Here is a 14,104-nt window from a genome sequence, read left to right as displayed (position 1 = left end):
AAAAAAAAAAAAAAAAAGAGTAAAGTGGTCTTCAGGGCTCCCATTTCCCCATCTACTTTTTTTTTTTTTTTTTTTTTTTTTTATTACTCCTTTTCAGTACTTTTTAGCTACATGGCTTACATCTTCCAAGAAAAATGTGGGTTCATGTGTTTCTTTGAATCCTTTCTCACGAGGTAAACCTGGTATCGGCATAGTTAAGTTTTTTAATTGCACTGGAGAACTGACTGTCCTGAGTGAATGTCTTAAGCTACTTTCCCACATCTTCAATGCACTTGTGCAAATGCTGGTTTGCACGTGAACATCAGCATTTGCACTAACAAATGCTAAGTGGTAGGAGCAGACCGGACTTTGCATATGCAGATGTAAAGTTCAGTTCAATAAGCATATACTGGGAAGCTTTGTCCTCAGACGTTTTTAAGCAGCTTCACCTTATATTCTTCCTCTGTGGGAAAGCCACCTAGATAGAAATTTGCTGCGTGACTGCTCCATGCCCAGGAAGTGCAGTGCTGCTGGAAGCATGCAGAGGTGATGTGATGGGCTGTGGATCGTAGGAATAAATAATGAATGTCATTAGAAATCCCTTTAAGTAGATCCATCCACCCATTTTCTGTGGGAAAGTGATTTTGTCCATTTTTCTCTCCCCTGAAACAATTACGCTCAGCGTTGTGCAATGCTTAGAATTTGACTGGAATAATTATGCATTTCCCATGACGATACTAAAGGAGAAGGCACCAACAGTCCATCCGTCATTCTCACTTGCAGGGTGTGCAAGTGTCAGACTAGAAGCCTTCTCCCTCAGGACGTGACAATGCACACAGTTATTAGCAAAACACGTTCGGATGATGTACATACAGAAAAGAAAGCACCGAACATACAGCTACAAATTGGAATTGCATCAAATGTGGCAAGCTCTCACAATCGACTTCTGTCAGACACAGAAACACCGCTTGACTTCTCCTAAATTTACCTCTGCAGCTGTCAGCACAGCGCCTTGTATAACATTCATGCTGCCACCAGCCCTGTAATACCTGACCACACCCCCAGAGGAAGACGCAGCGTTCTCTTCTCGTCAGTTGTGTGATTTCAGCCCTTCCCAGACTGAGTCATGCTAAAAAAATTCCTTGCTCATTTTACCTCCTCCTCACTTTTCCATTCCCCCTTCCTCCAAAGAAGTGCAGTTAACAACTGATGCCAGAGACAAACAAGCACCCCTTCCACCTGGAGTGAGGGAACAGACGAATGCCCTGACACTCATAAGAAACAGAGTGAAAAGTGATCAATGCAAGGCCAACAAGGAAACCAGTGCTTCCACTGGAATGCTGTCATTTTGGTAAGAAGCTAGACTACCCAGACTAACAAGGAAACAGGAATTTTCTACAATAGGGACTGAAACAGAATTATACCGTACACCTGGGAAGGTTGGCTAATCTGCAAGTGGTATTCACAAATGGAGAAATCTGTGTGAGTAGTAAATTTCTTGTGTTCTAGGCATCCCCAAAATATCAAGAGGCTAAACAGTTCAAGAGAACAAAAACAAACAAAAAACAGAATATTTTTATTCTGTGAAAAGTTAATATTTAAAAAATTAAAGCAACTTAAGTTCTATTTTGAAATAAGTCCAGCTGAAACATGCTGCTTTTTCTCCTTCAAAATTTCACTCTACTTCTTAGACTAAACTCATGTCAATGGTATCAGTGCCAAGGGCATGCGAGTTTCTTGTGACCATAATTTTATTGAAATTTTTCTGTTCAGTTCTTGTCATCTACATCCTCCCCAAAAAGAAAAACAAAACAAAACACTACCATAAGGCTTGCCTTACTTTAGCATTTGGTGAAAGAGGTTGTATTATGGGGGCCTACAAAGTTGTGTGATGCTTCAGTTGAGGGCCTGAGCCCACCAGCATTTCTGAACAGCTACACTCACACCTTACTTGCAGTATCACAAAGTAGATAGTAGAGACACTGAGGTGTCAACCCAGACAAGTTCTTCCTAAAAAACTGGGAGGAAAAAAAAAAGTTGCATCCTCAACTGCTGAAGCGTTACTCAGAAGCCCCATAAGTTTCCATCTTCGGCACATGATTCTGGAGACCCTGTGGCTCTTCAGTTGTTGGCCTAGCTGAGAAGAAATTAATGATAAAGCAGACTGAGTTGTACACACCAGAGATTTAACCTTCTATAATGGTCTCTAAGTGAGGCATGTAACTGTAATCCATTGTGTGAAGCACACAAACCAACAGGCACCACATATATAAAAATCCCCAACTCTTCAATTTTACATTCACAAAGAACTTTCCCAGTTCAGTACTTTCTCAGCAGAGGATAAGAAAAAACTGACATTTTTGCTATACTCCTGAATAAATACATTCCAATAAATACTCAATCCATTTTCCAAATTACACAACAGACAGCATGGTATCCAGAGGTTCCTTCAGCAAAGGAAGAAGAGAAAAGGTTTAAGCTGACTTTTATACTTTATTAGTGAGTGGGAATATTTGAATCCTCCTCAACACAGGAGCTTCCTTTCTCCTCTTAGCTCTGTCTGGAGCTTTTCTTTTTCAGTCATCTAAATCTGATGCTTTCTCCCGTGACCAAGTTGACTTTTTTCCATTTCTGCCTATTTTCCTCTAGGCTGTTCCATGCTACTTCTGAGTACTCCAGCATTAGCAATGCTTGCTGTTGTTTGAAAAGATTAATGCATCTCTTGCCTCTCTCAGATCAGTTATGAAGATATTATTTAAACAAGTGGCACCCAACGCTGACCCTGAAGAACCCCATTAAAATTTTTGCTCCAGCTAGATACGGCGCTATTAATATCAGTACTCACTGAGAGCAATCTGTCATTCCCCAAGCTAGGCTTATCTTATTACACGCAGCCTGCTGCTGCTACGAGGGCTAAGGTTCAGATGTTTGGGGTGTTTCCTTTGTTTGTTGGTGGGGTTGTTTTATTTTTACAACACGGGGAAAGCTGTACTTTTCAAGGTACTAAACAGAAGTGCAAATCAAAAAGAAGTCTAGATGCTGACTTACTAAATCAGATGTAGCTCTTGTTACTGCTTTAGAGCTACATCTTTAATCAGCTTAACAACCAGTTGTGAACAAGTGACATTTCTAAAAGATTGATTAAAAAATCCTTCCTGTGTTCTTAACAATTTGGAGACCTCATTCAAATATTAGTATAAATAGCAAAATGGGAAGGTCAGTGCTGCAGTAGGCTTCAGAAAAGTACAATGTTTCTGCTCCCTGCATTATGCTATTCAGCATCTGTAACGAAAAACAATATTTGTCTGCTACAGCAAAGTTGGTTTTCATCTTATGCAAGTTTATCAAAATACACCATGCCTTTCTCCATGCACAGCGGGCACAAAAGCACTTTTATTTATTAGAAATTATTTTGGAAGGCTTATGTATTGAGAATTCAAAATCAAGAGCGAGAAAGAATATAAAAGCATTTGCAATTGAAAAAGTTCAGGCAGGAAATAATTTCAAGCACCTAAGGACATTATAAAGTAGCATCGGCTTGAAAAAAATAACAAAGAGAGAGAAGTACAAAGCCAGCATTACCTTGAACTCTTTTTCAATGTTGGCCAACTTGGCAAGCTCATTGCTGAGTTCCAGAGCTGTGAGTACAGGATCTTCACTGGAGAGGGACAGGTAAGCCGGACTGGCCAGTCCTTTGTAGGCATTTATTCTTGACCTAGAGTGACTGAAAGAATCATGCTTCTGCTTCTCTGTGCAGTCATTACATTTGCAGAAATAATCATGAGGTCTTTCTATCCTTGCTCCTTTCATCAACAGCATGTGCACAACTTCGTATTTTTGGCAGTGGGCAGCTAAAATGATGGGAGTGATGTCTGGAGAAAAGCGGGTGCCGTCTTCATCATAGGAATAAAAATCATCGTCCTGGAGCTCCTGCTCGCAAGGGCTCAGAGTCAGTCGCTTATTTACTGAAAAGCCAGGGTGATTCAAAATTGCTTCCACTATCCTAATGTAGCCCTTGCTGATTGCGAGCAGCAGGGCATCTCCAATCCGTGCCAAGTTCTCTTTTTTTAACAGAAGTTCTGTCACTTCCAAATGTTCATTCCCTACAGCAAGCTGCAAGGCGTTTTGTCCCATGTAGTCAACACAGTTGACATTCAGTGTTTTTGACTCCTCTAGCATTTTGCGCACCACAGGTATGTTCCCATACTCCGCTGCGTCCAGAAAGCGCTCTTCCTCAGCCGTTAGACTCGTGCCTCTGTTGTTGAACATGAACGCCGGGCCTCTGATGGCCTGCCGCCTCCCCTTCTCCCTCATCATCGTCATACGCCTCAGAGATGGACTTTCTTCAATGTACCTAATGAGGGGGAGAAATGAAAAGGTCACAACATTTCAGTGTTGGCTATTTGCAGCTTCCACCTCTCCCGAGGCTACAAAAATGGCTACGTAGCTCATTTTGTCCTGGGTTATTTGCCCACCTATTAACCAGAAGCATTCTTTCAGGGATCTTTCTGCCTGCAGGTATTTTGTATGCAATCTAAGGGCACTCACAGGTTCAGTTCCACAGGCCATTTCTGTTCTGTTAGTATGGTCAATTTTTTTTTTCTTCAATATCAGATGTCACTTCTCTTCAGAAATCAAAATGTGAACACATCTGCTATACCAAGCTGCACTTTCAACAGCAATTAATACCCTCCACCACAGGGATTCAAGCTGATGGTTCAAGGTAGGCAATATTTACACTCACCATGCTGTATTTGCCTAAGTTAGAGGTGAAGACAAGTTTTCTTCCTGCTGTTTTGCTGAGCAACATGCAGCGAAGCCTGATCTCATGCCTTTTAGTGTTTACTACTAGAAACGTTAAACCAATCTGGAAGGATCTACTCACAGATGACTGTGGTCCAGTTAGAAGTCTTGGAAGAACCGAAGTTCACACATGTTGAGCAGACTTTCTAGATACTGGTAACTAAACTGCTTGCAGATTCCAGACCCTGGGTGCTGTCCTATCTAGATGGGATCAGCTCTCACTCCAACTGGAGGTCTGCAATACTGCACACCATGTGGGCCTACCTCTATTACAGCATCTACTTACCAAGGAGCTGAATGGAAGAAGCTGCCTAATGTCACCATAGGAACATATATATGAAAAACAAAACGACAACAACAAAAAAGCATTCTTGTAATATAAGCCCCTATAGCTCCCCCAAAAAATAGGAAAGTGAGTTACTGAATGAAAACTGGGATGGCAGGTTAAAGTGGGAAGAAGAAATCGAGGTGCAGTAATGAGAGATTGTTTAGGAAAGGGATCTGAGAACCAACTGGGAAAGATGAAGAAACAAAGAAACTAGATGTATGAGGCAATTAAAAAAAAAAAAAAAAAAGTAAAGAAAATACGGGCTAATAGCAACAGGGACAAATGTGAACAGACTGAGAAAATAACCACATCAGATGATAAGCTGGAACTAGCTAGGGAAGAAAACTACAGAGGAAAAGAGAGCTTCAGAGAAGTGAGTCTAGGAGCAGGCATGAAAAGTAGGCTAAGAGACTGAGGAGCAAACATCACCTAGCTGGAGAAAACAACAAGAAGCAATTGCCTGGAGAGGTCTGAAACAACAGAATAGATGGGATCAGGCTGAGGAGGTCACAGCTGCAGGGAGAAACAAAAGCGTTTTTGCCTGCCAGAGCACAGGTCAAAGACCTGAAAAGGTCCTTTAGGATACTGTAACCTTCCCTCGCTACTGCCTGCAGATAAACGTGAAGCCTACCAGCAGTCCCCCTGTCCTTTCCAGGCCAGCTCAGCATTTGGGAAGACAGCCTTCAGCTGCCTGCAGTTAATCCACTAACTGCAGGGACAGAGATCACCTGAGCTGATTTGATGGGCAGAGAGGCATCATCACAGCTGATAAAAATATGATTTAATGGAGGGTGTGCTTAGGATACATGTAACACAAATATATATATATATATATATATAATAAATATATATATAAATATAAACTACATAGTCTGAGACAAACAGGCCTTATAAATCTCCAGTTTGGGCCTTGAGTCCTCTATGCCTCTGTTCCTCATCTATAAGAAAAAGAACAATTGCCTCCCGTTTTACAGGAGCACTGTGAAAATTAATTTATACACCTCACTGAAAAAAAATCAGATATGAGAATAAACAGCCATGCAGAAAAACGGCAGAGGAAATTAATCCTTCTGCCCTCATTGCAAAAGCCAAGTAAGGTGCATTGGAAAATGGGGGTCCAAATAAACACAGGGCAAAACAGAATAATAAACAGTGCTTTTTAAGCAAACCCTGTCAGTCTGCAAAAAGACCGAACCAAGAGAAATAATGGCACTCAGACCTTGGGCTCACACAGGCCACGCATTTAACAGAATCTAGTGGAAGGTGCAGGACAGCTTTAGAAGTTAGATGTCCTGAGTGCCATGTGTTGAAAACCACCACTTCAGCAATGTTCTCTCAAATGCAACGTGCACATGCATGTTTTTATTTTATTTTTTTTGACATACCTGGATTTCCCCCTACACTGCAATGTCAGCCCTCCTGGTTTTCATTGGGCTAACCTAATTCCATTCAGATTGTAAGAATATGCCTGGCCTTTCAGCTGTCTACATCAGGTATAAAGAATTTAGCAAAATATTACATTTCCATCACTTTATCAAAGCTCCATGCTGCACAAAAGGTAGCCCCCACACAATACTGGAGTTAGCACAAATGGTGAGTTCCATTTCAGAGCAAGAGAGGAGAAGAGAGGAGATCCATTACCAAGGGCAGCACTCCCCTGGGACGTAGCACTGGATCTACATTTTCTATTTCCACGTGTGGTTGGTGTTTCCAGACTGCCAGAAATGACCTGGGTGGCACTGTAGGTACCATTTAGCATTACTCACACTACTTCTTGAAATATGTGCCGAAACTCCTTTGCCACATATGACAGGTATTTTTTTTTCTCCTCATTCTTGTACCACCTTCCTTAAATCTATGAAAATTTAGTTTGCATAACAGGATTTATGACTGTGTCAAACATGGAATTGGTTTAATATGTAAAGCTCAGGTATATTTCACATTTGGGAATATTCGGATATGGTGCCTTGAGCCCAGAGTGCTTATAGTGAACAGCCACAGTATGCTACTGCCTTATTCCCCCACAAAACCAAGAAGTGTAACAATAAAGTCTTTTCATAGTTACCTTTCAAACAAGATAACAAGACTTATTGCCTGCTATGCTAGTAGGTTTCCATTCTTCCACCTCCTAAAACATATAGCTACAAAAATGTATTTGTTTACTATAATATTACATAGAAAAAGTAAGTGAGTATACAAAAACAAGAAATAAACTCGGAACTGACAGACTCATGCTCATTTCTTGATTTAAGACTCTGAACAGTCACCCTGAATCTCATTTATCTTTTTATGGAATACAGAACAATACATTTTCCCCTATATATTCAGTATAATTTAAAATATGCCACTTTTATTTTCAGTTATATCTATCTTTCTTTCAAAATCCATTGTCTGACTGAGGTGACTCATCTGACATCTGTATAAACAGATACATGGTTCCAAAGGTGTTGCACTGGAAGATCTTCTCAATGAGGAAGATTTCCTTAGCTATAAATCTTGTTACAGAAATGATGTATTTGAAGTGACTGCAATATCTTATCAAAATAAAGATGAAAGTTGCTTGGTGTTTTCACGACTAAAATATCATCAAGGCCTTCTGAAAAAAATGAAGAGAGAACAAAAAATTGCGTACAGCTCCACATAGAGCCAGCAAACTGTCAGGGTCATCCATACCTCCCTTCTGTCCCCTCCTCCTCTTCCTTCAGCAAATTCAAAGACCTTGGAGGCAGCACAGCTCTGGCCAGAGCACTCCATGCAGCAAGTATCAGGTACAGGGCCACCTATTCCATTTTCTGCTCTCCTGTTCTTACAAATAAGATTTTTTAAGCTATCCCAAAAGATCAGGAAAATTGTTTAGGTGGCTTATTTAAGAAAAAAAATATGTAACTGTTTTAATCAAAAAAAAAAAAAAAAGTATGCTGAATTTGTCAACTTCAGTAATCAAAACAAAATGTCAAGTCATACCTCTAAATAACATTAGAGTGGCTTAAAACTGAGATTAAAATAGACGTAAATTTGTATTAATTGTGTTCTATTTTCTAGAGCTTTTAAAGTTCATTTTCTCAACCCTGACTCTGTAAGGAGGTGACAACTCATATCAAAAGAAAGAAGAGATGGAGAACATGATATTCTTCCTGCCTGATGCCAGTAGTTGAAAACAAACAAACAAACAAAAAAAAAAAAACAACAAAAATAAGAATCTGTGGCAAACAAGAACAGAACACCAAGCAAGAGAAGTGTCCAATTATTGTACCTTAATCCTTCACCAGAGATGCACCGCAGCATTACGTGAATTCCAGTCCTAGCACCCAGGCTGTGTAATTATGCTACATACTATGGAGCACAAAGGTTAAAAAAAAAAAAAAAAAAAAAAAAAAAAAAGCAGAGTTCAGCCTCCATTTGCTGACACGAAGCAGCAGCTGAACCCCCCCATTTTTTCTCCACCCGTGTTTTTCACATTTCACTGCAAGAAAAGGGGTCTATAAAGCCTCAAGCCTTTGTCTGCTGCTCAGCACAAATAAGAAGGATGGAATTGGAAAAAAGCAGTGATGTTAACTGAAGCACGCCAGTTTCACCCCCATCAGGGCACGCTTCCCTTGGCCCTAAGCATGCACCAGCTCTGCTGCTGTTCTGAGGAGCCAAATGGCTTCACTGGCAAGAAGGAAGAACTCCAGTAACTGTACTGAAAACTTCACAATCTTTCAGTTATCAGAATAAAACAAGGATGTTCTTGCAGGTTTTATTTCTTTAACTATTCTGTATCTAATACATTTAAGTTTACCTTAAAGGTTTTGTCTAAAAAGCCTGACCTTTATATGTGCAATAAAAAAAATAAATTTCTTTTCCCCACTAAGCAAGCAATCAAGCAAGAGACCTCTCTGTCTCTTGTGCCTTGCATGCATCACATTCACTACGACTTCATACCGCATTGTAGTGTTGCCTGATACTGGACAGTACGCCTGAAATTGGTTATTTTTTCCTCTGGATATAGTTATTTCTGAAATACAGTAGTGGAAACCTGAGTAGCACACTAAGGACTCAGGAAGCATTATGATTCCTCTGCTTCTACCAAGGATTATTTCAGTCACTGATTTCTACTCTGTTCATCTTACCCATCTCCTTTCACTTCCAAGCTTTCAGAACTGTAGCAGGATAGAAATATGGGACAGATGATATTCACCTGTGTTCTGCTGTTTATGTTATGAACAGCAATTGAGAAGACCTATAATCACATTTCCAAGTCTACTTTTTAATGCTGCAAACTGTATAAGCCATTTTTTATTATTATTTTTTTTTTTAAAAAAGAGAAGTCAGAGAAAGAAGTTTCATTCTGGGCCTTCCCAAACCTAAAGAGCAAGTTTACAACATTTACGCAGAAGAACAAGCTGTTATTCTACCTGAATTGTTAAATGCAATAAAAGGTGGCACCAGTGACTTAGAAGCATTTTACCCCACTGCTAACCTGCGGTACAACACGAGCAGTCTTGGTTCTGTTCTAGCCCTGAAAAGGAAGCACAGGCCAGCGGTTACAGGCAGCTCAGACGAGCACATCACTCAGACAGCAACACACGCATGCGTTCAGAAGCAATACACTGTCACCTGCCACACAGCAGACACAGACTGTGCCTCTCGTTCTGCCACAAGTAACCTCTGAGATTGCAGCTTTAAGACTGAAGATGGGTAACTGCCTTACTCCCAGAACTAAGTGTTCAGACATGCACATATGCACGAGCAATGTTTTTGCTCGTTACTCCTGAGATCTTTTAAATTACAAGATCTCAAACATGTGCTTGGCTACCCCCACAAAGAGGCTGTGCTGCTCCACATGCAGTGCCTCAGGCTGCATTAGATGGGCAATCCCTCCAGACCACTGCCTCACTCAAACGAGGCCTTGGCCATCCCTCCAAACCCTGCCACAGTCACGTGCCAAAAGAGGCTGTTGGTTTTTTTTTTTTCCACCAGTAAAAATGGTGCCACATTCCTACATCTTTGCATACCGCACTCTGAAGAAGCTTGCATGTGTTTCACACAATTTGGGAATCTCCGCACCAAACGTGAAATGTATTAAATGACAGCTTTTTTCTCCCTTCTGGGCAGCCCAGGCAGTAGTCTGCAAGAGACAGGGTAATTCAGCTGAAGAACAGAACATAAATCAGGCCAGCTGCAAAATCTGACCCCAGTCTATGTGCTCCCACTGCTCCGAAATGACATAATCCATCATCCAAAACGCCCTCATGTCAGCTTGCAGAGGTTGTGGCTCAGCACTGGAAAGAGCTACAGTCAAAAACGGAACAAAGCCCTATGAGATATCAGGAGGAGGTATACCCAACACTTAATTTGTTCCTTCCCCCTGCTCCCCAAACTATGTGGAGCTTTTTCCTACCATTGCTCACCACTAATTACTCAAAAAAACAAAAACAAACAAACAAACTTGTCTGAACTCCTGTGGAAATAAGAGTTCTGCATTTTGGTAAAAGGAGTGCATCTGCGTGCATATCAAAAAAGGCAAAGAGGCCTCAGCAGGAAAGAACCAAGCAAACAGGGCTGCGGCAGCACACAATTTTAAAGCCACTTTTACGCTGTCCTTCATTTGTGTTCCCTCATTCTGCTCAGGAAAACTTCACTATGGCTTTGAGAGAGTCTCAGGAAGTCAGGTGTGAGATGCCCACTACACTTCATTTGCAATTTTTGTCCACGTTTTTCTCTCTGGGACATATCGTACCACGTGTAACAGAAGCATTACATCCAGTCTGCAGTCTTGGTGGAAATCCAAGGTTAATTACTTTTTCCAGCAATATTTGGCACAGGAGGGAGCCAATGTACATTGACAGGTACCTTGCACAAGTTACAAGCTTTCAGAGTGAAGACATTTCAAACATCATCTAAGTGTACCTCCCCATGCAAACTGCTTCATATCTTCTTGCCTCCTTCCCCTTGTCAGTTCTGAATATTTAGATCACAAATTCTTCCAGTCTAGGACTCTCTTACTCTGCACACACCAAAGCCTTACACGCATCAATCTGAGCACATCACAAGCGAACTGGTGCTCATTCATCCTATTTACAGACATTTTTAGGCTTTAGCAGCAAAGGCAAAACATTACTGTGGAAGAAAAAGCCCAGTGCTATACCATGGATGACCCTGGGGATGTGATAAGCTCTGGGTCTCTCATAAATGCCCTGCCAGTTCCACTGCATGGCTCAGCCGCAGCCGTTTCATCAACCAGAAGACAGCAGCTTGCTGCCACTGCTGCGACAACCCCCAGGACAGGCTCAAAAGGGTTATGCACTGGTAAGAAACTCCACCAGACACAGCTCACTACAGGCTGAGGATGCACAGCTGTATACGTCTGAACTCCAGGTTCAGTCCTTGTTGGCATCAATTTGTCAAGGAAAAGAACACACCAACAGTTCTGGCGATGCTAACTAAAAAGAGATCCAGAAAGTTAAGACTGAAGGCTAACAATTCGTCTGCCCAGCTCCAGCTGTACAAAAATCGAGTGTCCAAGCCTGAACTAATCTTCTAGGCTCCTATTATGGTGAATGGGAAGAGACAGGCACCTCGAGAAAGAAGAAAAATGGCTCAGCTGGCGTGCCCACTGCCATTTCCTCTCATCCCTTCGACTACAGAGGGAGCTTAGACAAACAACTTGAGCACAACTAACTTCCAGGCAACTATACGCAGGTGAAAGATTCCTTCGCGTGAGGTCTAGATTGCTGGGGACAAGGCATTTGTGCAGAATTTCTGCACCGGCATGGCAGAAACCACTTTAATTGCGATTAGCACACTCTCAACCCTACTCTAATTATTCCTGTACTTCACAGTCATCTCTAGGGTGATTTTATTTAAGGCTCTTTCTATACATGCTGACTACGTTATCTTAAAACTCAAGCCAAAGCATTTGTTAATTATTAATCAAGATATTTAATTAAGAATCAAATGCTGTCCTGCAAGTGTAAAATACCCAAAACCTCAGAGGGGAGCCTAACCAAACTGCAGCGCGTCACAAAACGAGTGAACCCATAGGCAGGCAACATTCAGTAAATCAGAGAAAAAGAAGTTAACGTTCCTATTAGTAAAACTGAATTCATTCCTTTCGCAGCAAGTCCTAGTGGTGGGTGCTGTTCATATATATGGTTGCGTCTTTAATACCAAGGAGCTCAAACTCTTTAAGACATCAAACGTAGATGGAGAAAACATATCTCAAAAACAGGTTTTCCAGCACAGGCGTCCTAGATTTTTGTGAGGAGTCAGGTGTTCATCTTTATCCGAGTTATTTTAAAAGACACAAGAGCAATGTGACAGCACTGGGAGGGGAGCGAGGCCGTGTAGACCTTTGCCAAGACAAAAATTTGGCTTTCCCAGCACAGGAGGAGCTGTGTAACACACCCACCGCACGGACACGAGGCAAACCGAGCGTGCTCACAGCCCCCTTTCCCCACACGGCTCCCGAGCAGCCAGACAAACCCGAGGAAGCGCCTGGCTGCGGCTTTAACCCGGGCCCCTCGCCTCAGGACGAGAGGGGCCGGGGGAGCGCGCTGTGAGGGGCGGGGCGCGAAATGGCCGCCAGGGGGCGCGGCGGGGCCGGGGCGCGGGGGTGCGGGTGCGGGTGCCGGTGCCGGGCTCGGCGGGGCTGAGCGGGGCTGCCCCGGGGCATCGTGCTGCCGGCACCCCGCTCAGCCGCCCCCCGGCCCCACTTACATGGTGCTGGCGAAGGGCGGCGGCGGGTAGTAGCCGAAGGGCTCCCGGAGGGTTTTGACGGCGCGCTGAGGTGGCGGAGGGGGCTCCAGCCCGCCGTTGACGCCTCTCCAGCCGCGGCGCCGGCGCTGCTGCTCCTCTTCCTCTGCCCCTTCCTCCTCCTCCTCCTCCTCCTCGTCCTGCTGCTGGTGCTGCGGGGGGAAGGTCACTCTCCCCTGCTCCTTGCTCTTCCGGCTCTTGCTGGACATGGTCGGTGGCCCCTGCTGCTGCTGCTGCTGCTGCCGCTCGCCGTGCAGCGCCGGGGAAGGCGGCAGGAGGAGGAGGCGGAGGCAGAAAGCCCTGCCCGGCGCCGGGCACAGCACCTGCAGGGGCACAGACCCTGCCCGCAAGCCCCCCGCCGCCCCTCTGCCCTCTCCTCCGTGCCGGCGAGCGGGGAGGCGAGCGACAGACGGGGCTCCCGGCGGCGGCGGCGGCTCTGCCCCTCTCCTCCCCCTGGCATCCTCCCTCGCTAGGGCACCATCGCTACTGAGGCGGCGGCACCGGCAACCGGCCGAGGAGGGGCCGGGGCCGCCTCCGCCACCTGCGGCCACCACCAGCAACGCCCCCGCCCAGCGGCCGCCCCGGGGCGGGGCGGCAGCCGCCCGGTGTCGAGCGGCTCCCCTGGCTTTAAGAGGCTGGGTGCGAGCCTCTGGGGAGCCCTGGAAGGCGGCCACAGCCTGGGGGGGACCCCCGGGGCCCCTCAGCCAGGGGCGAGCGGGAACACCGTGAGGCGCCCTGAGGTGGCGGCAGCTGCGGTGCTCCGCGCCTCAGGGGCCCGCGCCCCACAGCGGTGCCCAGCCCCTAAAAAGTCCCCCCAAAACTAACTCGCTCCTCTCAGAAACAGTCTTGCCCCGCGCGAGGGGTAGTGGAAGGAAGATTTTCTAGTGAAAATAGCGGATTTCTGACGGGCTTGGCGCTGGTGAGAGTCCAGCTTTCCAAAAGTAGTCCGAGTGACCGATCTGAGGCTACGTGGTGTAAAGCTGGCAGCGGTGCGAGGTGTGAGGACGCCTGTTGCATGCGATCAGCGCTAATTGTGCTCCACAGACACCCGTCGTGAGGGTTCCCGCTGTACAGAGACATTACATGTGCAGAGATGTTACATCTCTGCAAGATTTTCAGTGCATTATGCGGTAGGGAAAATACCACAAAACTGCAACCCCATTAAATTCAAGGCAGGCTGTGGGTATTTTCATACACAGATTATGCAGAAGAGTAGGTACACAGAAACTACATGTGTTGATTTACATATACAATTCA

General features: G+C 44.4%; 1 protein-coding gene across 2 annotated transcripts in view; it reads right to left on the bottom strand.

Moving 5' to 3' along the window:
• TRPC3 (transient receptor potential cation channel subfamily C member 3) overlaps positions 1-13,368 on the bottom strand; it is a 40,618-nt gene extending 27,250 nt beyond the window's left edge. For both annotated transcript variants that reach the window (XM_082758513.1, XM_082758514.1), the window contains exons 1-2: positions 12,812-13,368; positions 3,562-4,333 (exon numbers count right to left, since the gene is read on the bottom strand). In XM_082758513.1, coding sequence (XP_082614639.1) covers positions 3,562-4,333; positions 12,812-13,056 — 1,017 coding nt within the window. In that variant the 5' untranslated portion in view covers positions 13,057-13,368. The remainder of the gene's footprint in view (positions 1-3,561; positions 4,334-12,811) is intronic.
• Between the last annotated feature and the right edge of the window lie 736 nt (positions 13,369-14,104).

The sequence above is a fragment of the Aythya marila genome (assembly GCF_965140915.1).
Source record: "Aythya marila genome assembly, chromosome: 4".
Lineage (NCBI taxonomy): Eukaryota > Metazoa > Chordata > Aves > Anseriformes > Anatidae > Aythya > Aythya marila.
This window is presented reverse-complemented; position numbering and strand designations above follow the sequence as displayed.